This window comes from Rhodnius prolixus, unplaced genomic scaffold (assembly GCF_049639745.1).
Source record: "Rhodnius prolixus isolate KJV_2025 unplaced genomic scaffold, Rpr scaffold_4, whole genome shotgun sequence".
NCBI lineage: Eukaryota > Metazoa > Arthropoda > Insecta > Hemiptera > Reduviidae > Rhodnius > Rhodnius prolixus.
In genome coordinates this window covers 39325280-39347963 of record NW_027411614.1, presented here as the reverse complement: position 1 = coordinate 39347963, position 22684 = coordinate 39325280, and the positions used below count along the sequence as shown (strand labels likewise).

At 31.8% G+C, this 22684-nt stretch overlaps 2 protein-coding genes and 1 long non-coding RNA gene across 8 annotated transcripts in view; 2 read left to right on the top strand and 1 right to left on the bottom strand.

Annotated features, from left to right (window-relative positions):
* The window catches only part of LOC141456253 (annulin-like), a 13109-nt gene extending 10721 nt beyond the window's left edge, over positions 1-2388 (top strand). For 2 of the 3 annotated variants that reach the window (XM_074132048.1, XM_074132051.1), the window contains 2 exons: positions 591-828; positions 2197-2388. In XM_074132048.1, coding sequence (XP_073988149.1) covers positions 591-765 — 175 coding nt within the window. In that variant the 3' untranslated portion in view covers positions 766-828; positions 2197-2388. Of the gene's footprint in view, positions 1-590; positions 829-2196 lie in introns of those variants that run through there. The other variant, XM_074132050.1, reaches the window with a different exon arrangement.
* LOC141456257 (uncharacterized) overlaps positions 1-11966 on the bottom strand; it is a 17658-nt gene extending 5692 nt beyond the window's left edge. For all 4 annotated transcript variants that reach the window (XR_012459673.1, XR_012459675.1, XR_012459676.1 and 1 more), the window contains exons 1-2: positions 11307-11966; positions 2170-2243 (exon numbers count right to left, since the gene is read on the bottom strand). This is a non-coding gene — a long non-coding RNA (uncharacterized lncRNA). The remainder of the gene's footprint in view (positions 1-2169; positions 2244-11306) is intronic.
* On the top strand, positions 5111-22684 carry Tg (Transglutaminase). Its single transcript, XM_074132054.1, has 14 exons — positions 5111-5300; positions 16140-16349; positions 17581-17711; positions 18538-18667; positions 18741-18970; positions 19044-19218; positions 19795-19933; positions 20039-20308; positions 20459-20538; positions 20660-20804; positions 21211-21353; positions 21422-21582; positions 21739-21878; positions 22013-22684. Exons 1-14 carry the CDS (start codon positions 5198-5200, stop codon positions 22185-22187), a joined length of 2232 nt encoding a protein of 743 aa, XP_073988155.1. The 5' UTR covers positions 5111-5197; the 3' UTR covers positions 22188-22684.

Genomic DNA, 22684 nt, shown 5'->3' with positions numbered 1-22684 from the left:
GCAAATTAAATTAATCCATTCTATCCAGTGGTTAACATATGCTCCTTTAGTTTTGATTTTGGGCATTCGGGTATAATTCTGAAAAAAATCAGAACGATCCACCAAAGCGAGTAAAATAGGACTAGAAAAGGAGAAGATTCTGCCAGAAATATAGTGTGACTCGCCACTATTTACTTTCTTTAATCAACTTTACTCTATAGATAAAGATTATAGATAGATTGAAAATTTTTGTAAATTCTTGCCTATCTAACATTTAGGAGAATTTTTAGCTAAAAAATTTAGCTTAAAAATTAGGACTTTATTTATAAAAAGCTAAAGATCTTAAATATGAATTTTAATAATACTGTTTCTTAAATCTTGATTTCATTTTCTTAAAATCTTTTATCTACATCTTGTAATTTCTAAACTAACTGAGAGCTTTATTCTAGTCGAAAGGAAAACTTAACTTTCTGGCAAATATTCTGTCGTAAATAGGAAATAAAGCGCTTAGCAAAATTGAAAACATTTTAGAAATATGTATAAATACATTTATTTTACTTTATTACTTACTTTATTTATTATTGCTTAAAACAAAATAACTGCCATTGCAGCGTACAGCCCAACGAAACGGCGAAAGTTAATTTCAAAATGATTCCAAGACATTATGGAAAGCAAACAATTATAGCCAAATTTAATTCATTGAATTTAACTGATATCGATGGATATGTAATTATTCATGTAGAAAAGGGAGATGAAATTGGTTGCAATAGTGAACCTTCATATTGAGCATGGACGTTATTGGCTGTCTGTACAATGTTGTGTCGTTAAATATCAAATCTTTTATGTTATGTAAGTGTATTATTATTGTTCAATATATTATTTACCTTTAGTGGCTTAGCATTACTTCATTTTATACGCAACGGAAACATTCAATTGCGCTACGGTGAGAGCGATTTTTGGGTTAATTTGTTATCAGGCCATTCTTTAATGATCAACAATCATTCAGTAAATTATTTTGGAAAGAGCTATTGATTTAAAGTGCTTGCGCTTAACTGAGGGCGTTCCAGACATATGAAGATAATACAAGGACAGGTAGCACAGCTCGGAAGGATGTTATGAGCAGTATTTTAGTGAAAAGGAAAAGAGTGAATGAACGGAAAGGAGTTTTTTCTTCAAGAGATCTTTATGAACTCCGGAGATTTCCTGAAGTAAGATATTTTAGATGGAATTCTCAAAGAATTATTACAAGAGTAGATGATAACTCTTGTATGAAAATTCAATCCATACAGAAAGGAAATGCTTTTGAACAACTGCCAACAAAGTTAGGACTGATTATGTTCGTTGATTATGTGGTGTCTGGGGAGGTCGTGTTTCTATTCCACAAATTATGGAAAACCTATTTATTTGTATTTCTGCAGTAGAAGCTCCTTTCCCATTCGCAAAGTCCAGAACTTCCTCGCCAAACCTTTTTGCATGTTATCTCAGCAGATTTTTAATGGCAAAAATCTCCAATAATTGTAAGTTTTGATTACTCATCTTCAGCTAAATACTCAGCTATTTCCAACCACTATAAAACAAACACCCTGTGGAGTTATTTTCAGGATCTATTGTGCTATGCTAAAAATGTATAATGTCACAATAAGAACCATATATGCAAACTGCAATCCATTAAAATTAAATAAATGCAAACCATCACTTTCTCAGATAATCTGATATAAGTGAACTAACCTCAAAATGAATTGGATAGAACTGACTTCTATTTTCATTCACACTTTACGAGGACTGCTGAGCTCAATTTCTTAGCTGGTAACTTATTAGCTTCAGCGAATATAATAATCACTAATAACCAGTATCATCAGGTAGAAACCACATGTACAACAGTGCTGATTTCTGTTAGTAGCACAGTATGTTGTAAGTATACAGAGCGTACAGATCAACTAAGCCGTTTATCTGCTACTATTAGCTATTATTATGCTGAATATCAAGTTTTGAAGAGGGATTGAATAAGAACATACTAGGAGTGAATAGTCGAGGTAAGTACTTAAGGGTATGCCGCCACACATGCTGGAATCCTAATACGAACAATTACCATCTTCTTTAATCTGATTCTTAAAGATCGTTTTACTCTATTAGTTATTATTTTGATTAAAAAAATAATATAAGAAAAAATAAACATATTTGAGTACAAACCAATCGTAAATCCGAGTATTATTTCAGATTCGTTCGCTTCTCTTTGCTGCCTTCGCTTGTAAATCCACAGAACACTACGATTTGAAAAATTATTGAAAAATGTATTTAAAAAGCAGAAATATTCAGGAGCAGAATTATGTCTGAATTTTGTTTGAAATATAATACACAATAAAACTACAAAAAAATAAAAATAAATTTGTCGTCTTTGAGTTGTAACAATCTTTTTTCTTCAGATTTTAAAGTATAACATTCTTATTTTTATAAATTTATTTCAAAATATGCAGAGCACAGTCTTTTCTTTCATTCATGTCAGGGGAATCAGTTTAATTATTTGTATGAAATAAATATTTGTTTTTCAACATTTAATTGTAAGTGCACATCTATTTCATAAGTCTTCATAGAATTTATATATAGTTTTCGTCATTTCTTTTAGTTTTTTTATTTTTGATGCGGAACAGTTACTTACTTTTATTTTAATCAGATAGTACAAACACAATAGCTTACAGAACTTCCGTTGGCGTAAGACTTCTTCATGATATGGTGCACATTATTTGTAGCTCTAATTTCAAGAAGAGAGGGCTACATAATTAGCGGCAGCAAAATAATTCAGCGTAACAGTTATACGTTCATTATGCGACTTTTATAATTACTAGTTTAAAGTTGTAATGTGTATACAATTCACACAGGTGGGGGACTCAAGTTTTATCTATATATAAATAAACATAAACCCGTTCGCCTGAATGTAAAGAGTGAAAATGAAAGATAACTCACAATGAAATTAGATTTATTAATAGCCTTCTGTGGCACTTTTTGTGTGGTTTCAGTGGGATGCGAAAATCAGATTAATAGAAGAGCTTTGACTGATTATTCTGAATTCATTTTCAATCCAGGTTATGAAGAACAAAGAGTTTCTCGAATACAACAAGAGTCTTTTCCTCAATCCATCGAAGTTGTGTCACCAGTTCCGGTGAAAGAAGAATTGCCAGCAGCACATGTAGTGTACGTACCTCAACTTTATCCAATATATCTAGAAAAGAAAGTGCCTTACTCCGTGAAATTACCTCCACCTCAAGCATACAATGTTGCAGATCTAATTCCATTACAGCTTAAACTGCCACCTGAGAGTTTAAATCCGTTTGAAATATTCAGAACTTTACCAGTGTTGTTAGAAACAAAAGTGCCGGAAATACAATATGTACCTTTCACAAGGAATTTACCAGAAGAAAGTCCATATCCGGGAACTGTACTGAAATCAGTTCCATATATAGTTCAGAAGGCTTCATTCTTTCCTGGAGATGTACCCCCAGATAACTCGTCGCCAGTTCCAACACCCAAACCTGTAGCAGTACAATCGCCACACCCGTATGGGAGATCAATTCCTTACCAATCAGAAAATTCTATACAACATGTTCAGACAAAATATCCTGTAACTGAAGTAGCTTCCACTAATCGATCAGATAAAGAAGGACTACAAATTCATGTACAAAATTTACATAAATATGCACAGCTTACCAACTTAGGCGAGACAGCTGAAGAAGAAAGCAAGCAACAGGAATATGTGAGCCCAAAACTTGAAGAACATCAAGTGGAGCAAACTGAAAAAGATGTTCAAAAGGAAACCTATAAGGAATCAATGCGTGATGACAATGAAAAGATAAATGTCCAAACAAAAGTTATCTTAACATAAAAACTAATTACTGGCAATTAGATTATTAAAATTTTCAACTAAATTTAATTTAACATTTATATAAAGATTCTCATTGCCAAAAAATGTTCTGATACTTTGTTAATAGTTAATATTATTATTATTTTTTTAAATTTTAAGGCGCTTCATCATCTGAGGTCATTAACGCCTGGAGCATTTTTACACTGCACTTCTATCCTCCGGACAGTATTCTCTCGATACAGACAGCCCTGTCCATCACCGGACAGTGAGCTGATAGAAGCTCCAAGGAAGCACGCTAACTAATGAGTTTAATATCTTCCCTAGTCACTATTATTGCTTGCATTTGAAAGTGATTTGCAATTTTTTATTATATTATTACTAATTAAAAATTCATTTGACCCGTGATAAGAGAGTTGTCAAGGCTGAAGTAATGAGAGCAATATAAATAAGATTTTAATAAATACAATTCTAACTTTTTAAAAAGTAATATTTTCAGCATTTTTTTTTTTTTTTAATGTTCTATCAATTTATTTTGATTTATGCAGAGACCCTTTACTTATTTTTACAATTAGATTGGTCTTTAAAAAGCTGAGAGAATTAATGAAAGAATTCTTTCATTTTTTTACCATAAAACTTTTAAAGATTTGTTTAACGTTTGTACATCTAAAACTCGTAAATGTATTGTAACTTATTGAATCGTACATTATTTTGAATTTGCCCTCCAAAGAGAGCACTCATTCCCTCCTAAATTAGTGCCTTAAAATTATTTTTTCTTGGATAAATGTTCTAATTGAAAGTTGTTGACTCAAATGTCTACATTGATTACAAATAGTTTAAAATAAATCGTGGAAGCGATAGAATTTTAAAAAAAGTGAAAGAGTTATTCCGTAAGTACTAATTCTGTTTGATGGATTTTGAGAGTTACGAGGTTGAGGCAGCTTAATGAAATTTGAAGTTGGAGCTCTTTTAATTTTCGATTTTTATTTTTGTCACACAAACATTCACATCTAAACGATTTCTCAAAATCCACATTTTCTTAACTTGATTGAAAACGTGAATGTTTGATTCGAAAATATGTATTGCAAGCAATACCCCACCTATAGGAGTAAGTAATAGTAAATAAACAATTAAACAAAAGTAATAATAACTAAAAATGGTTCCTAAATAGACTCATCCATTTCTAAAGATAACATTTAAAATTAACATGAAACGATAGAAAGGATATTGTGAGCTATAGGAAAAATTTTTAAAGAGAGGGGAGTTAGTGTAAACATTTCGCACGAGTCTCAGAGTAGGCGTCAAGGAGTTCTGAGTATTGGCCAACTGGTCCAGTAGTATACATCTTTTATTTGAAGTTGTATCATGCCTGTTGAGTGTTGTCCACCAAGCAAAATAATGTATATGTTTAGAAGAACTCCAAAGCCGAGGAGACGGCAGGATTGGCCAAGGAACCCAGCGCCAATAGGTACGTAATGTAAATTTACCTTGAGCTAGCATATATTCTTAGCTCGGATTGATTACAACAATAACTTCTACATACTATAAACCAACAGAAATTAATACCAGATATCTGAAAGCGTTCCTTTTTAGATTAACAAAATCAAATTCTTCTTTGTTTAGAATATAACTTTTAAAAAACAAACAAATAAATCTCCGTGTAGAATAAACTACACTATAACTACACATAACAGATTATTAAAATTAATGTTAACATAGAATTATTTTTTAAGAAGATAGAATTGAAGAAATTGGTACAAGCAGACAGTTTTGAAGAAATTTAAAAAAAAAAAAATGAAAGAACTAATTGTTAATTTAATTAAATAAGATATTTCGTTTACTTTGCAAACAAAAAGTGGTTGTGCTTTTCCTTTTAAATTAAAAATATTTTTACCATGTGATTAGTAAGTGTATAAGCAAGACTTCAATGTGCCATCGTAGAATAGACGATAGATATTAAGAAACTTAATTTATGTAAACTAAACGAATTTTTAACAAAATAGCATTCCGATTTTGATGTTCGCTCCAACCAATTTAAATCAAAAGCACTAAAGTTATTCAGATCAATTTGGACTTGATGCATAATACCCATTTTTAGTGTTATCTCAGGAATACATACAGAATCCAAAGATTAATCTAGAAACGGCTTCTTCCTTCGTAGGGATATATTACCATTTATTCAGTAGTTTAAACGAATTGCAAAGCATTTAAAATTAAACTACGAATTCCCTAGAAAACATTTTTTTTTCTGGTTTGAATCTTTGGCGCCAGTTTCAAAAAATCAAAAGCTCCAATTGTAATGTATATTGTAAGTATATTTTGCTTTTTAAGTATTTGCTTCTAAGTATATCTTGAAACCGACTTCAATTAAAACATCATTAGTTAAATTGATAGCAGAACTGCTTTAGATGAGATATTAGTACATTTTATTTATTTTTATTTTTTAACGATACCAAAACCTGATGAAGGGGAGCAACCAGTCGGCTTCGACATTTATCAAATTTCTGAATAAGAAATGACTTTTTTTCTTTTTTTTTTAATCTATCTTTTGAGCTACGCTTTTTTGAATAAAGATGGAACTTTATGCATTCATACAAAAAATGTATTCGTTTTGTTCATCATTCAATGGTTGAATTATTGTGCATTCTTGACTTGAAACTAAGAACAAATTACCTCAATAACAGAATGAAGAGACAGAATATCTCAATAGTAGAATGAAAAATTGAATATCTCAAAAATGAAAAGTAGAAAACTCAACTTTAAACTTTGGAATTTATCCTATGTATTATCTTTCAAAAATAAAATGGGTACATTCCTAAGTGGTGATCGGGGTGGAGTGATTTACAAACGGCCTATTGTGGCTATTGAGAACACAGTTTTCTTCTTCTAAACAATGGCACACTAGCAATCAGTTCTAAAATTAGACGAAGAGAATCGTAAATAAACAATTTCCATTTATTTACAATTATCAACTTTCCAATAAACTTCCATTTTTTCTTTTTATTGATTTATTAAAACCAAAAATGATTTAAATATAGTTATTTTACTATTTTGATTTCTTCCGTCCTTTGTAATGTAGCACCCATTTTCGAAATTGAGTTTCACGGGAAGATATGTTTTGAATTCGATTGAGCAAATAATTCTTACAAATGATGAGAGAAAGGGAGAACCCTCAAATACACGAAAATTCGTGTGAATCAAACTTTTGTGGAAATTTATCATCCAAAATAAAACTGTAACGAAAGATTTTTCGCTAGGTGCTTTTGTAATTGACGCCAAAGTTACAAACCAGAAAGACAGTCGTTTTCTAGGGAATTCGTTATTAAATTTTAAATGCTTTGCTATTCGTTTATACTACTGAATAAATGGTAATACATCCCTACGAAGGAAGGGAGCCGTTTTTTCATTGACCTTCGAGTCCTGTATGTATTCCTGAGGTGACACTAAAAGCAGGGTGACTTGTAAGGTTCAAGGCCTACTGACTGCACGAAGATTTTTGTTTCTTCCTTTGCAGCTTCTATGACTTTTTCCACTCTTCGGTGATTTTACAAAATTAAAATGATAAATTCTGCAGTGCACTGAACTCGCGGCAACCCTCTTTCATTCATGGAGCCTTGATATCTGAGCCTCCTCTGCTCAGAGTAGGCATTTGGTGTTTTTTTGCAGCTTCGGTGCCCAATACAACACGTCCAAAGTTGTCCATCTAAGGTGGATATGGTCATTATTTTTTCTCGCGGTTTTTAGTCCAATAAGATGTTTGGAAACCAGTCATCCTATGGAAGTTTGCCAACCAAAGCGAACGAACGTTTTATATGTGCATCCTTACCCGGCCTACTATACAACTTCTGTGTTCTGTAAACCTCCTTATTCTCTTAAATCCTCTCCTCAAGAACGGGCAAATGTATATTACGTTTCTATGAGTCCTCCGGCTTGTTTAGAACCTTTGAAACAATTTGTTTTTGTAGGTAGGCCAATGAAGAACCGTTCAACCCGCGACCAACCCCCAATCTAGTGAGGAGGAGAGGAGAGGTTGAATTCAAGGTACTCAGCTCTTAGATAAGTTGGCTTTAACATGGTTTCAAATCTTTAACCGCTCTTGTAAATCATTTGGCCTTACCCATATGCACCTTTCGATCAAGACTAATCCTCAAAACTAAAATTTAAATGGTAAATAAATCACAGATATTGTTACGTCTAGAAATATTTTTATCAATTGGGTATCTGATTATTATTATTTATTTTTGACAGTTTTATTAGGAATAAAGCTATGATTTCGTTTTAACAAAAAGTCTAATTTTTATTTGCACTGACCAATCAGCATATTTATAAAAGCCTTATTAGATAAAAAAATGTTTTCTTTAGAATTGTTGATAAGATACTGTTTAACGTGCTGGAACAGCAATAGCCGAGGAAATAACAAATTGTGGGAGAAGATGATTGACATAAATCAGGAGTAAGTTGTGGGTATAAAAATATCAATTTCTATGAGATTTCCTCTTAAACTTGATTAAAAAATTTACATTTTTATATTTTCTTGGAATTTATTTTAATTAATTAATACAAAGAGTTTAATCATTAGTTATTTTTATCCATGATAAATATTAGATACAAGACCTATTTAGTCCTAGAACTGGATGATTAAAGATTTTTTAATAATTAATCATCAGTATATTGATTTTTTGCTTGTTTTTTTTTTAATTAGGTACCTCAACTACAACTAACTAAGTAGATAAGCTAGGGTGCCGAAATAGAAGTGAAAGAGGGCTCTCATAATGTAAATGATGAATAATTCCTTAAATTCAAGAAATTAATTCATTAAGAAAGAGATAACAAATCACAATATTGTTTATCACATAATTAATTACATTATTTTGCTCAGCTAATAAACCAATTAGGATTTAATATAGAAATGATGATGTCTACTCTCCAACATTCCTTTCTTCTTTCCCGCTAGAGGGTCTATCTCCTGACTTTACATTAAATTAATTAAATTAAATAAGGTTCTGATGTCAGTACATTCGTATTCATATTTTAATGAGCACCAAGAAACAACAAATGTTTTTTAAGTAATAAAGCTATCAATTTTTCTAACGGTTAAAACAATTTTTCTTCCGATCAAAGAAAAAACGGTTTGAAATGATTCTCTCAAAATTACATTCATTGTGCAATCATACATAATGAACATGTAACATTCAAAGTCTGAACTAATAATTTCATAATCCCTACTATTAGGGTGAAAGACCGAAACCTCAGATTCCCTACTCCTAGTGAAGCGGAATACTAACGTTTTAGGGTACTGTTTTTCATGCGAAGAAATGGCCATCTAAAGACAATCTTAGGCAAGGTGTCTAAAGAATAGCATGTTATTGAAATAAGAATTTTCTCGCATAGCTACTATGGTAGCTCTACAAAAGTCCGAGGAAAAGCTAGCGAGGGAATGTAGGAAAAAACTTAATGAGCTATACAATATAAGAGAAAGCAGTGATTTTTTCTATGTTCCTGAGCATCAGGGCATCCTGGATAACAATAAAACTGATTGTTGACATTTGTAGGCTTTTCTCAACTCTCCGTAGGCCCAAAGCCCTTGGGACCTATTCAGACATTTACCAGAATAGTGTAGTTTAAAACTAATGGACATTAAATGGTACCAATGTAACTTCAGTTGAAGACTTTTATTCAGAAGGTACCTAAGCTTTAAGGACTCCCTCAAGACTATTAAATGAAGCAGGAATGAATGCGGCCGGCACAGTTTCAAACAATGTAAGATTCAGAAGTCTACAGATCTGTCGTACACCACAGGGAATATTCGAACTTCAGGCAGAAAGTTTAACGGTAACTAGTGTGGAGAAAGTAGGTGACAGTTAAGGTTTTCTATCGAATATGGAGGGCCCAATTGAGGCCTAGATCCTATGATCAATGGGTCGTTAAAAAAAGCATCCGCCTTAAAATGTAATTATTTCTGTTTCTGTTGTTACTGTAACTAATAAAACGGACATCCAGTGCTGAGAAACTCTGCACTTCACTTTTAGTCTAATATACACAATGAATTATTATATATATTTATATAACTTAAGCATGAAACTAATCAATTGGAACACTGATCATTTGTTGCGTGGCATAAAGGTCTTCTTCATAAGATAAACAGTTTTTTTTTGGGGGGGGATAAATGGACAGCCTTACATTCCCACATTATTTATCCTCCAAGTTTAGGGAGAGTGAGACAGTGAATTAAATATTTTAATAATTACAAATAATCTACCAAATAATTTTAAATCATCTCCAAAGATAATATTTAGGTTGTTCTTATTTACTATTGTTCAATTCTTTGCTTTAAAAAAACAAAACAATGACAATTTTTTTTTTAGATCTGACCAACTCCAAGGTTAAGAAACATGGAACAAATATAGAAAACGAAGTCTACCTACATACCCAGTTCCCTACTTTTAGCTAACCAACTATAGAATGCTCAAATTAAGTAATACAGTCATACTGTTCTTGGAAAATAATAATCTTAACATTTCAGTGAACTATATTATTAAATGTATTATATAATATGACCTTTTATGTTCTGTCTTTTTATCAATCCACTCTATGGCCATTAAGCACCCTCCTTTAAGCATAAAGATAAATTGCTTGTGACAAACTTAGTTTCCTTTCTATTGAATTAAAACAGAATAGGGTAACATCGAAGACATCTTTGGTTTAGATAAAAAGTAAAAGCGTTCTTATCATTAAATGTTTATTCTTCTGATTTTTTAAATTCCTGTTTCAGTGGAAAGTACTGTCTTAACTCTTATATATAATGGAGAACTGAGTAGGTTGCTAAAATACCAAGTTTGAAGAAACCATTCTACAACCGAAAGTATCAAATTACTCTGGGGATTTTTCGGTTCCAAGAGTAGATCCTTGGAAGCCGTTACATGTTCAACGTCTATTGCGGGCTATCATCGCCCTTTGGTTGCTACTTTTAAAGGAACTGCCGTTTAAAAAAAAAGAAAAAAAAATTAAAATATTAACCTTTTACTATCAACAATTTAGGAAAAGAATAATGGTTTACACTTCTCATTTTAAAATGGATTCAACGTTTATGACCACCCAAGAATAGAACAATATCCTATTTCTAAATAGGCTGTTGTGAAGGTCATTTTAAGACAACATTCGGTGATTTTACTCTTCATACAGAACACTCCTTTAGTTTATTCATTTTTTTTTTATTCTTCAAAATATTTGCATAAATAAAAATTAAAGAACAAAATCATTTATACAATGTAGGTTTCTGTAAGTTAAATGTACAATGTAAGTAAAATAAAGAATATTCTTCGATAATTACAAATTAATATTCGTCATGATAATTTGTTTTATTATAACAATAAGCATTCATCAGTGGAAACAGTGAAGTTGGGATTTTGGAATTCCCTCTTAAAATTTAAAATTTACTATTATTTATAACGTAAGTATGCAATAATTAATTTACCTTCAAATATTTAGAAAAGAAACTGGAATCCTTAATTTTTTGATAAATAATGAAAGATAGGGATGGAAATGGGCACTTCTCACTTGCACGACGTTAGAGTCTTGAATTTCACTACTTTGTAAAAATCTAGTAACCACTTTTTCGTCTCTAACACAACAATCAGTCCCTTCTAAGACACTAATTTAAATTCTTACACAAACATTTCAGCCTTAGAACACCCGTTATTTTACAGATAATTTCTTCTTAAGACATTATGTTCTGCTAGAGGTTAATTAACGATACAAGATATGTATAATTTATTTTTATTCAGTCATTTCACTTCTCATAAAAGCTCGTATCCAAGAAAATTAATTTTTATACCTAAAGGGTTTTATATCTATGAGCTATTTTATTACGCTGTATTCCTCGTCCTAAATCACTCATAATACAAGTAATCCATGCGCCAGCAAAACATATTTCCATTTTAGTCTAGGTAACTCTTCAAATACCTTCCTTCCGCAAATATTTTACCTTACAGCTTTAACGCTAAATAAAAAGTCCAAAATTCTGAGGGATACATTTTGGTGAAATCATCGATTTGTAGTAGATCGCTTAATGATTTTTAATTTAATTTAATTCAATTAAATAATTTAAATATTTTTTTGAAATTTCACTTTATATCAGCTGATCGTGAGGAATGTCAACCCTAAATCTAAGTGGAATGATAATATTAAAATGAAAAGTTTTTAATATAAAAGTGATACAATGATAAGTTTTCCGTAGAAAAGAAATGGTAGCAATAGTTTCATTAGAGTTTCCAGTTCTGCAGTAATGCTGAAATACCAACAGTTTGGTTTAGTTTTGACAGTTCCTGAGAAGCCCAACTTCGTCGCATGATGGACTTTTCGTTAGTTGTAGCGCTTTTTTTTTTTTTACTTTTAAAAATTAAGATAGTGGAAACGAAAGTGCAATTATCAATAATTTTCTGAATATGAATTTAAAACCAGTTTTTATTATTTTCAGAAAGTAGGAAAAATCATTTTGAATTTAGAGGATTCTTGAAATTGATCTTTCTGAGATTTAAAAAAGCATTTGATATACATATGTATTTCATATCACTTGGAAACAAACTTAATGTATTTATTTCAGAAGTTTTGGAATAAAAATTGTAACAATAAAATTTTTAAAAAAATGTGAAGAGGAAGTGGTCACACTACATCCATGAATTGTGGAAATAGATTCATACCAATCCAGGGTTGGAGCCAGAATGAACCATGATCCCCATACGATACTTCCTAGCTTTTGCCCCAAATGCAATGATATTATACTACCCAGCGTTAAGTGTAAGAAATGTAAGAGAAAATTCCATAAAACTTGTGCAATTCCACAGAAGTCAATGTGTCGTACAAAATGGATATGCAATGACTGCTTCAACCGTAAAAAAATATTACCACCACCTAAATATCAACAGCAAACTGTTAAGCTGCAAACCCAACCTGAAGTGACAACCGAGAATTCAGAGACAATCAGGACTGTAGAGCCAGTCAGGACTGCAGAGCCAGTCAGGACTGTAGAGCCAGTCAGGACTGCAGAGCCAATCAGGAAGGAATCAGAAGAAGAGATATACAGTTATAAATCAGAAGTAAGTAAAGCTCCTAATATTTCGCGTAAACTAGAAGGAATAATGAATCAAATAAGTAAATTGAGATCTGAAATTGCCGAACTGCAACATGAAAGCCAAAAATTAAAAGAAGATCACAAAGAGTTGAGATATGCTGTTTCCCGGGTATGCTCAAGGCCCTGCAAACCGAGTTGCGGAGGTACTTGCTCCAAGAAAGAGAAACCAGCTCCCGTTGCTGCAGTTTGTACTTGTTTTCGGGAAGGAGGAGACGAAGAAGTAAAAACTTCCAGTACTTTCAAAGTTCGGAATAGAGACCATGATGATGTCAAAAGTCTACGTAGCTGTCACTGTCCATGATGGGTTCATGATAGATAGTTACATTTTATAAGGACATATACTGTGAATTTCAGGTTCATGAACATTTGTAGGCCAACTTCCTAAAAAAAACCTCTCAAATTAATCAAGTAAGTCTTGGATAAAGAAAGTACTGCAGTGAAATTGATGATTTTTATCACGTAATATTTTTGTAATAAATATATCTAACAGTTCATGTACATAATCAGCCTTTTTTTATTGGAGTTTCAAAGAAATAAGTATATATCTATTTTAGGAATGCCGAGTTGCAGTTTTCGAACATGTCTACTAAATGCAATAAATTTCTTTGCAAACACCGCAACGTTTCATTATAAATATGTTTCACAGCCCTGAAGATGACCTAGTTCTTAGGACGAAATCTTGGCAAAAAATTATGACTAAAATTGGCAATATTCTTTCTTTCTATATTTGCATATATTCTGTGGATTCTAGAAATTAATCTGATGCAATCGCATATAAAAACTTCTGACAGTAGAAACTGAAAGAGTTGGTAACTTATTAAGTAGTAGTATTAACTACGTAAGTAGTAACTTATTTATTTTTATAATATTTAGGCGCGCCAACCTCAGGGTCTTTGGCGCCCACAGCCCTTTTTCAGTTTACTGCCGGCTTCTGGATTGTGTTCACTTGTTATAGAACGGATTGTTAATCACCAGGCAGCTTTAGGGCTTTTACAACTGCCATGAAGGTAAAAGCTATGGGCAGACAGGACTCGGATCTTAGAATCTCGAATCTGGGATCTTAGAACTAATCCTCTAATAGCAGGTCTTTCTCTTAACCGCACTTGTGTTTTGTCTCTTCGTTAATGTTTTTGAAAATGTCCTTTAAAACTGTTTATATGCATGTGTTGGTCCCATTCAAGACTAGTGGGACGCGTAAGTGGGCTTCAAGGCAATCCAGTCATGCGTTAGAGTACTGTGCAATGCCATTAAGCCAAACCTTTAACTGATGTGAGTTACTTCTTGCCGTTTAAGGATTTTTTTTTTTTTTTTGGTTCCCATTAGCTAATCGTGCATCAATAATTAAATAAAAATTGCTACATCAGGTCTAAACTCAATGAGAGCAACCTACTGCAACTAAGTTTACTTTTTTTTGCTGCATATAACTAGAATTATATTTCTTTCTTTCTTTACCAGAAATATTAGTTTTGAGTTCAAAAAAGTAGTTTTATGTGAACACTGTAGCTCAAAAACTTCAGTTAGGAATTTGAATTCCTCAAACTGGAATAACATTTCACTGAACAGGACTTTTGTTTTTTTAAAGATTTCTCAAAAATTCAATTTTCTTTAGTAAATGCACACTTTTGTCCTGCGGAGTTCAGGGATTCCGTGAGCATCTTCAAAAGTGTTCAAAAGTGATAAAGATCAGATAATTATTATATCAAACTATTTAAAAAAGAAAAGGTTGTTTAATTTTGAATACTTAAACTGATTATTATATCAATAAAAAATAATAAAGCAAGGTTCAATTTTTATAAAAATCTACTGAATATAGATCATGAAAATTTTATTAAAGTTTGGGTTTTGCTAGAAGAATAAGATTCGAAGTGAAGGGCGTTTCTGTCTACCAGGACAGGTTGTTAGGCATATTGCAGAATTAATGACTTTTCCAAGCGGCTTAGCAACATTGGAGGAGGAGAAATCAGTGTAACTATTCTCAGTTAGTTAATTAACAAGAAGGATTTGGTTGGGTGTCAGTTCTTTCTGGAAAATGTTTAGTTGGGTAAGATGCGGGCGATATGAGATGGAATGGTTAATCTAAAGGAATGGATTGGTTAATCCAAAACCTCGCTTCTTATATTAAACAAAAAATTTATTAGAGAAAAAGTATTATTTTGACTACATAACTTAATTGAATTTTATTATTATTATTATAATTATTATTATTTTCTTGATTTAGTTTTTCAATAACTGTGTTGTAGTCTAGTCAGAAATTCGGTTAATCAGTTAAGAGCAGAAATTTTAAATGGATTTTAATTGAGCTCAACTGTGGAGACCGATTGAGGATTGACTGGTTACGGAAGGTTGAGCATTACATTTTTGATATTGTGGGAAATGATTTTTATTCGCTATTTAGGATTTAAGAAATAATGATATGTCACCATCGTAGGAGTGTACAATTATACATTATTTATTAACCATAAAATAAAAAATTAAATATTTAGGAAGGGAGCAAGGACACCTCTCTTAAGAATACTTGCGTAAAACAAAAATGAATTTTCTGGAAGTGAGTAAAAGATAAATTAAAGCCATGAAGATTGTTTCTTATTTTTTATTTTTATTTAGAGGAGTCTTTTTTGAAATTTAAAAGATTTGTTGAGCTAAAATACGTTTCCAAGGTAATCAATCTTTCCATAAATATATCAAAGAAATATCAACTAGAACCAATCTAGGAGAGAAACGATTTTTTTTCCAAATAAGCAAATTTACCTAAAGAAAATTATTTGCAACGCAAGTGGATAATTTGTTATATAATATTTTGCCCCTCCTTAAATTTAGTCCAGGAAAGGAAGAACATCCCACACGAGGCACTTGATGCAGTGGGACGATAATCAAGTGATATTTACATGTTTACACTTCCTGCTAATGACTATAATTGCTAAAATACTCATTAATTACACCTAACTTCAAAATCTCTACAAATCGTCGCCCTAAATTCATTGGTGCCCAGAATCTTTTTCAGTGCACTGTCGCCCCTCTCTATCTGTATTCTCTTGTCCTCTTCAATTTGTAATTACCTTTATTTTGGTTTAAAATATTATAAAACATGTACAGATTTTTTTGAATCAATATAGAATTTAGTTTTTGTAAAAGAAGAGTGTGAATTTCATCTATAAATATATTTCTTTGTTTAAGCAGTTGGCAAAGATACACTGCAAATTGTGTCTGTTGATCCATGTCTAAGGCGAAATGGATTCTCTCACAGAACAGGCATGTTTGATTTAATGACAACTAATGATGATCCACAACTGGTAGTTCGCCGAGGACAACCGTTTGTTTTAGAGCTCACACTCAGTAGACCGTACAACCAAGAAACGGATAGTATCTCCTTCATTTTTTATCATAAATGTAATCACAAATAATTTTATTTTTAATTATTTTTTTTGTGTTTATTTTATATTGATCTTTGAGATCAATTCTTGTAATTGTTGAATTTTGCCTGAGGTTATCTTAATACAAGACAAAGAAGATAATTTGGTATCCAGAAAGGTGCCAACTAAACAAGTTTTAAATGCATTGTTTATTACTACGTAGAAGTTGATTATAGTGGGCGCCAACTAAACAACTTTTATTACTTATAGTTTATCAATTCCTTTCAAGAGACTTCCTTTCTTGTTTCATTTTTTGACCATCGTACGATTTTTCTTGATAAACAGGAGTGTTTCTACAGACTTACATGTAGCAGAGTTAAATTCATACTTCAAAGTTCGTCCATGCTTCCCTTAAGTCGTCAGTGTCAGTCCTAAAAGTCCTCGACCCTGCTCAATTTTAGCAGCGTACACTGGCCCTGTTTTCTTCTCTTTCAATTTGAATGATTTGATATTCTATTTCTTATATTCTTTTTATCCTTTTTCTTGATCCTCCTGGGAGTAGGTCACTGATGTTGACTACCACGTCACTTCCGATTTCGGGTCCATGCTTCACCCGTGCGTCTCTTACTCTCTGCAGTAACCTCTTACTTCCTATAATTTACGTATTATAGCCCTATCGTTCATTTCGGGTGACTTTATGGATATCTTAACGGGGATACTTGGTATTTAACAGGACCAGCTTGTTTGCTAAGCAAAATTGGAGTACCCTTTTCCAATTATTATTTCTGGTTTCCTCTCTGCACCCAGTCATAACCTGTCTGGCAGTTCCCCCATCAGTCATTTAAATCTTCCAATATCCATAGTTCCATTTCTTCGCCAAGTCGCTGCCATAAAAGAGATCCGATTTTTCATTTCTTGTTTCTTCTAATCTAATAATTTCAGAGATATGGGGGATTTGCCCGCAGTCTCATAGAGTAATGGAGGAATTGCCTCTTTTGGGCCTCCACACTTGCCCTGAGCACCATCAGAGTTTTATAAGCGGTTAAATTCCTACTTCCTGACATGGTCTGATGGAATGACCCATTCAGGTTGGTGCACTGTTGACCGTTTAGATTTCGCATGGAGCACCAAGAGCAGGCGGTTTATTTAGCTCCTGCTGAATAGTACATAATTAGAGAAGCTGTTGTTTCTAAAATGATTTCAAAGCCTCCTTTACTATGGTCTAATCTAATTTATAAATTATTGATTTTAATTTTTTTTTGAAATAGTGGCAACATATCCTTCATTTGGGCGTAAAACAATGGTAACCATGCCATTACTTGTGCGAGCTGAAGTCAGTTCTGAAAATATTTGGAGTGCCGAACTAGACAACTCAAATGGAAATAAAATTTCCGTGTTTGTAAGTAATTTCAAGATATTTCTCGCAAAATATTAATTTACTATTTTTTTTTTAATGATTTAAGGCGCGTCAACATCTATGGTTATTGGCGCCCGGAGCTTTTTCCAGTGCACTGCCGGCCTCCGGACAGTGTTCTCACTTTACAGACAACACTGTCCATCACCGGACAGTGAGCTGTAAGAAGCTCCTAGGACAGTGATTCTCAACCACTGTGCCGCGGCACTTTTGTGTGCCGCGAAAGTTTTGAAGTGTGCCGCCAAATTTTAGAAATGCATACAATAAAAATTATATATTAAATGTAGAAGACGATATGAGAGTAGCATTATCATTTATACGACCAAATATAAACGAAATTATCAAAAAACATCAAGCTCTAATTTCTCATTAAAAGTATTCTTATTATTAACTTGCAATTAATCCCTTAATAAACAATGGTTTTGTAGTCCATATTATTTTATTTTATATTGAAAATAAACATACAACTATTTTACACAGTGTATTACGGATTAGTAAAATACTTTTAAACTTATCTTATTGTTAGTGTACCGCCAAATTTTGAAATTGTTAAAAGTGTACCGCGACAAAAAAAAAGGTTGAGAATCACTGTCCTAGGAAGAAAAAATCTAAGGGTCAGCAGCTGGATTCGAACCCGGGACCTCCGCGTGGGAGTCCAGTATGCTAACCTCATAGCTAATCCCTTCCCTGAAAATTTACTATTAATTCTGTAACGAACTCTTGACAAAGTTAATAATGAAAATAAATCAACCTGTAAAAGCGTAATTTAAAGCGCAATAATTTTAGAGATGAAGGTGTTAATTTGTTTCAGATTTCTACTCCTGCAGACACCATTATTGGAAAATGGAAAATGGAAATTGATTGTATGGTTAAAAAAGAAGGATCCAACAATTACAAATATAAAAAACTTATTTATATCTTGTTTAATGCATGGTGTAAAGGTATTGGATAACTACATAGAAAAATGCATTTATCTTGTAATTATCTGTTAGCTTGACTACATTTTCTTTAAAGACGACGCCGTATTCATTGATGGTGCTGCAAACAGAAAGGAATATGTTATAACAGAAGTTGGATCTATATGGAAAGGTTCATTCAAAAAACCTCATTCATCCTTGTGGAAATATGGACAGTTTGACAAAGATGTTTTGGACTGTTCCTTGTACCTTCTTGAGAAAGTTTCAAAACTACCTTTAACTCAGTACAATGATCCTGTAATGGTCAGTAGGGCAGTTTCTTCAGCTGTAAGTAGTATGTAAAATTAGTAATTAAACAAATTGTAATAAACTTTTAATAAAATTAAATCCTTTCTACAAGGTAAACAGCCCAGATGACAATGGAGTGGTGTATGGTAATTGGTCTGAAGATTTTTCTGGAGGAAATAAACCAAGCGAATGGATCGGAAGTCCTAAAATACTTAGAAAATATTATAAAACACAAAAACCAGTAAAATACGGTCAGTGCTACGTATTTGCAGGAGTAACTACCACAGGTGGGTGGGTTTTGTTTATTTTTGAACTAATGAAGTCTTCAAATAAGTAAAATGAGAAAATTACAAATTTAATGTTGGCTACTTCATTATTTATTTAAAGTTTAATGGAAAATAGTGCAGGGAAAATAAAATACACAGTGGGTATTAATAGTAAACAGCTTTGTTTGCTACCCAAAAATTAAAAAAGTAGATAGGGTTCTGCAAGAATATGGATCGCTTTTCTAAGAAACCGCTCACTTCAATTTTTTTTCAAGATATTTTTTAAACCTTGCTGTCATCTCAAGCGAGTTGACATGTTCTCCTACAACCATCATCTCTTCCATTTTTCTGTATGTACTCTTCATATAAACGAAAATTTTTCGTTGATTTCCACACTTTTACCCTTTTGAGAGCTAAGGCTACGAATTCTTATAAATTCCAGTGAATATAAAATTTTAGTTTTAATTCAGTTTTAGTTTTGGGTAGGATGTAACTGCAAAAAATCAATCCCTCCTACCTCTCTTTAGCAAAAATCACCTCTACAAATAACCAGCGAAGCATTATTCTTTATTTTATTGTTGAGTTTAATTTAATTAGTCTTCAGAGCTTTGGGAATACCTTCGAGGACCGTCACTTGTTACAAATCGGCTCATGACTACGGATGCAGTCATACTATTGATATATTTATTGACGATAATGGAGAAATCCTGTCTGAATTCAGCAAAGACTTGATCTGGTACATAAATTTTTGCTTTGTGAATTAAGATTCAAGCGATAAATAAAGTGAATATTGTAAACTGAATTGAATATAAAATTTAAGAATCCCAAACATTTTTTAAAGGAACTACCATGTTTGGAGCGAGATGTGGACCAAAAGGCCAGATTTAGAACCTGGATATGATGGATGGCAAGTTGTTGATGGAACACCACAAGAGTTAAGTGACAATTTATACCGTTGTGGACCAGCACCTGTGGTGGCTATCAAAAGAGGAGATGTGAAAAAACCTTATGATGTTGCATATGTGTTCTCGGAAGTTAATGCAGACGTTATTTACTGGAAATTCCAAGGTCTTACTCAACCATTAAAACTTATCCAAAGTGATACAATTGGGTAAATAATTTTTCCTTTCTCTCATTCAATTAATCAATTTGCAGAATCCACAAATATGATTATTGCTCGCAATTTTTCTCGCACGTTATTTAGGGGAATTTTAATTGACTTAGTTGTTAAACAATGAACACAAAGTTACTTACTTTTTAGTGTCGGCCAGTTCATCAGTACCAAAGCAGTAGGATCATATGAGCGAGAAGATCTGACAGATCAGTACAAGTACAGGGAAAGTAAGTGCATTTCTTTCCAAATAACTGTAGGATTGTTTAAGAAATGATTTTAAACAATAAACAAATCAATACATTAGATCGGTTTTAAAAGAAATCTTATACCAAATGAAATCTATTTCAGAAAGTAGAGAAGAACGATTAACAATGTTGAAAGCGTTAAGAACCAGTGAACATTTAAACAGCCGGTATTACTTAAATGAAAGTTTCAATGATGTTAAATTTGAATTTCAGTTGCAAGATGATATAACTATAGGAAATTCTTACAGGTTTGAAAAAAAATCATTAAATGGCCATTATATTGTAATATTAACTATTCCAAAAGAAATTTTTGCAGTACAAATTTTGAACTTCGAGCTTTTTTTTGTTAACAGATAGTACAAGTTTTGAATTTTTAAATTTTTATAGAGTACTCTATAAAAATTTATTTACAATGAGGTTTGTCAATTTTAACTTCAGTAGTTGATTTTTATCCATCTTCAAAGATTGGTTCAAGTTCATGTGCAGAATTTGATCTTCACTTTCAAGCTGTCTGTCCTTCGCTACATTAAAACCGATCAGAACAATAGAAATCTTAGAGATTCAGCGTAGAAGGATAAAATCAATCATCTTCTCCAGCAAAACCCAACTACTATTTAAAAAAAACTGCCCATTTAATTCAAATACTCATTTCAGTATTTACTTAACTGCGAGAAATGTTAGCATGACGAATCACAATGTAAGCATTATATTGAGAAGTGCAACACAAAATTACCATGGAGAAATAATAAGCATTATTAAGAGAGAAGAGAAAAAATTAGCGGTGGCTGCTGATAGCGGTGAGCTTAAAACATACAACAGGAAATAAAGATTAATTTCCAATTATAATAAATTTATCAATTTTTAGAAGAAAGAGCGGTAATGGTTTTAAATTATGCAGATTATTCATCCTATCTTAGCAATGATATTGTCTACCAAATATGTGCCTTATGTAAAGTCGAAGGTACTGACTTCGAGTATTTTGCACAAGATGACTTTAGGATAGTTTTACCAACAATAACAATTAAGGTAATTTAACTTTTCTGGAACAGAAAAACAAATTTGAAATAATAATGAATACCTTAAAAGAAAGAAAACAAAACAAAAAAAGACAAGCAATACCTTCTATTATGATTAATTTTTTATCAGTAAATTTGTTAATTTGCTTCTTTCCATTATATGTAGTTGGAAAGTACACCCGTTGCAAATAAAGTTCTTTATGGTTCAGCTTTTTTCAAAAATCCATTACCAGATAAACTGAAAAACTGCGTATTTCTGATCGAAGGACCTGGATTAAAGAAGGGGCTAAAGTACAAGATAGAAGAGTAAGTAAACGGCATAAGAAAATAAATATTCAAAAATTATTCAATCAATAAGTACATGATGTTGATTGTCAAATGCATAGAATTACTGTTAGTAAATTCAAATATTAATGATATATTCTAACTTTTGTTTACAGTGTACCAGCTAATAGCATGGCCAAAGTAAATTTCAAAATGACCCCAACATTTTACGGAAAACAAACAATAGTAGCAAAATTTAATTCCAGCAATTTAAATAACGTTGATGGCTACTTAACAGTTGTAGTAGATGAAGGAAACATGAACCGGAACGATGTAAATACGATAAACTAAACTTACAAGATGCACTTAACATTATTTACCAATATGATTGTTTTTAAAATAATCTTCGCAAAAATTGATTATTAAAAAAAAATAAATAAAAGTTTTCATATTTGTCTTTTACAAATTACCTATTATTTTTGTTTTTGTGTAATAATTTAAAAAATTACAATAATGATAATAATAATGAAGGATAAGCAAACAAAATATAATAGGACAAGAATTCAAAATAGATTTAACCAAAAGCAGCGAAGAAACAATAAAACAAGAAACGTCGTCACATTAAATGAAAATTTAAATTTAATTTATGTTTATGAAATGTTGCTTCTGTTCTTTGTAGCCCGACTAAAAATATATAAATTGGGAAAATAAATTTCTCATGTTTTAATTCTGTAAAGAGAGTATGGATCAAAGTACTTATACGTATTGAAAATATATATTATACATAAATACATGTAACGTTAGTATTTATAAAATTTATAATAAATTTTCTTTTTGTTTTTCTTTTA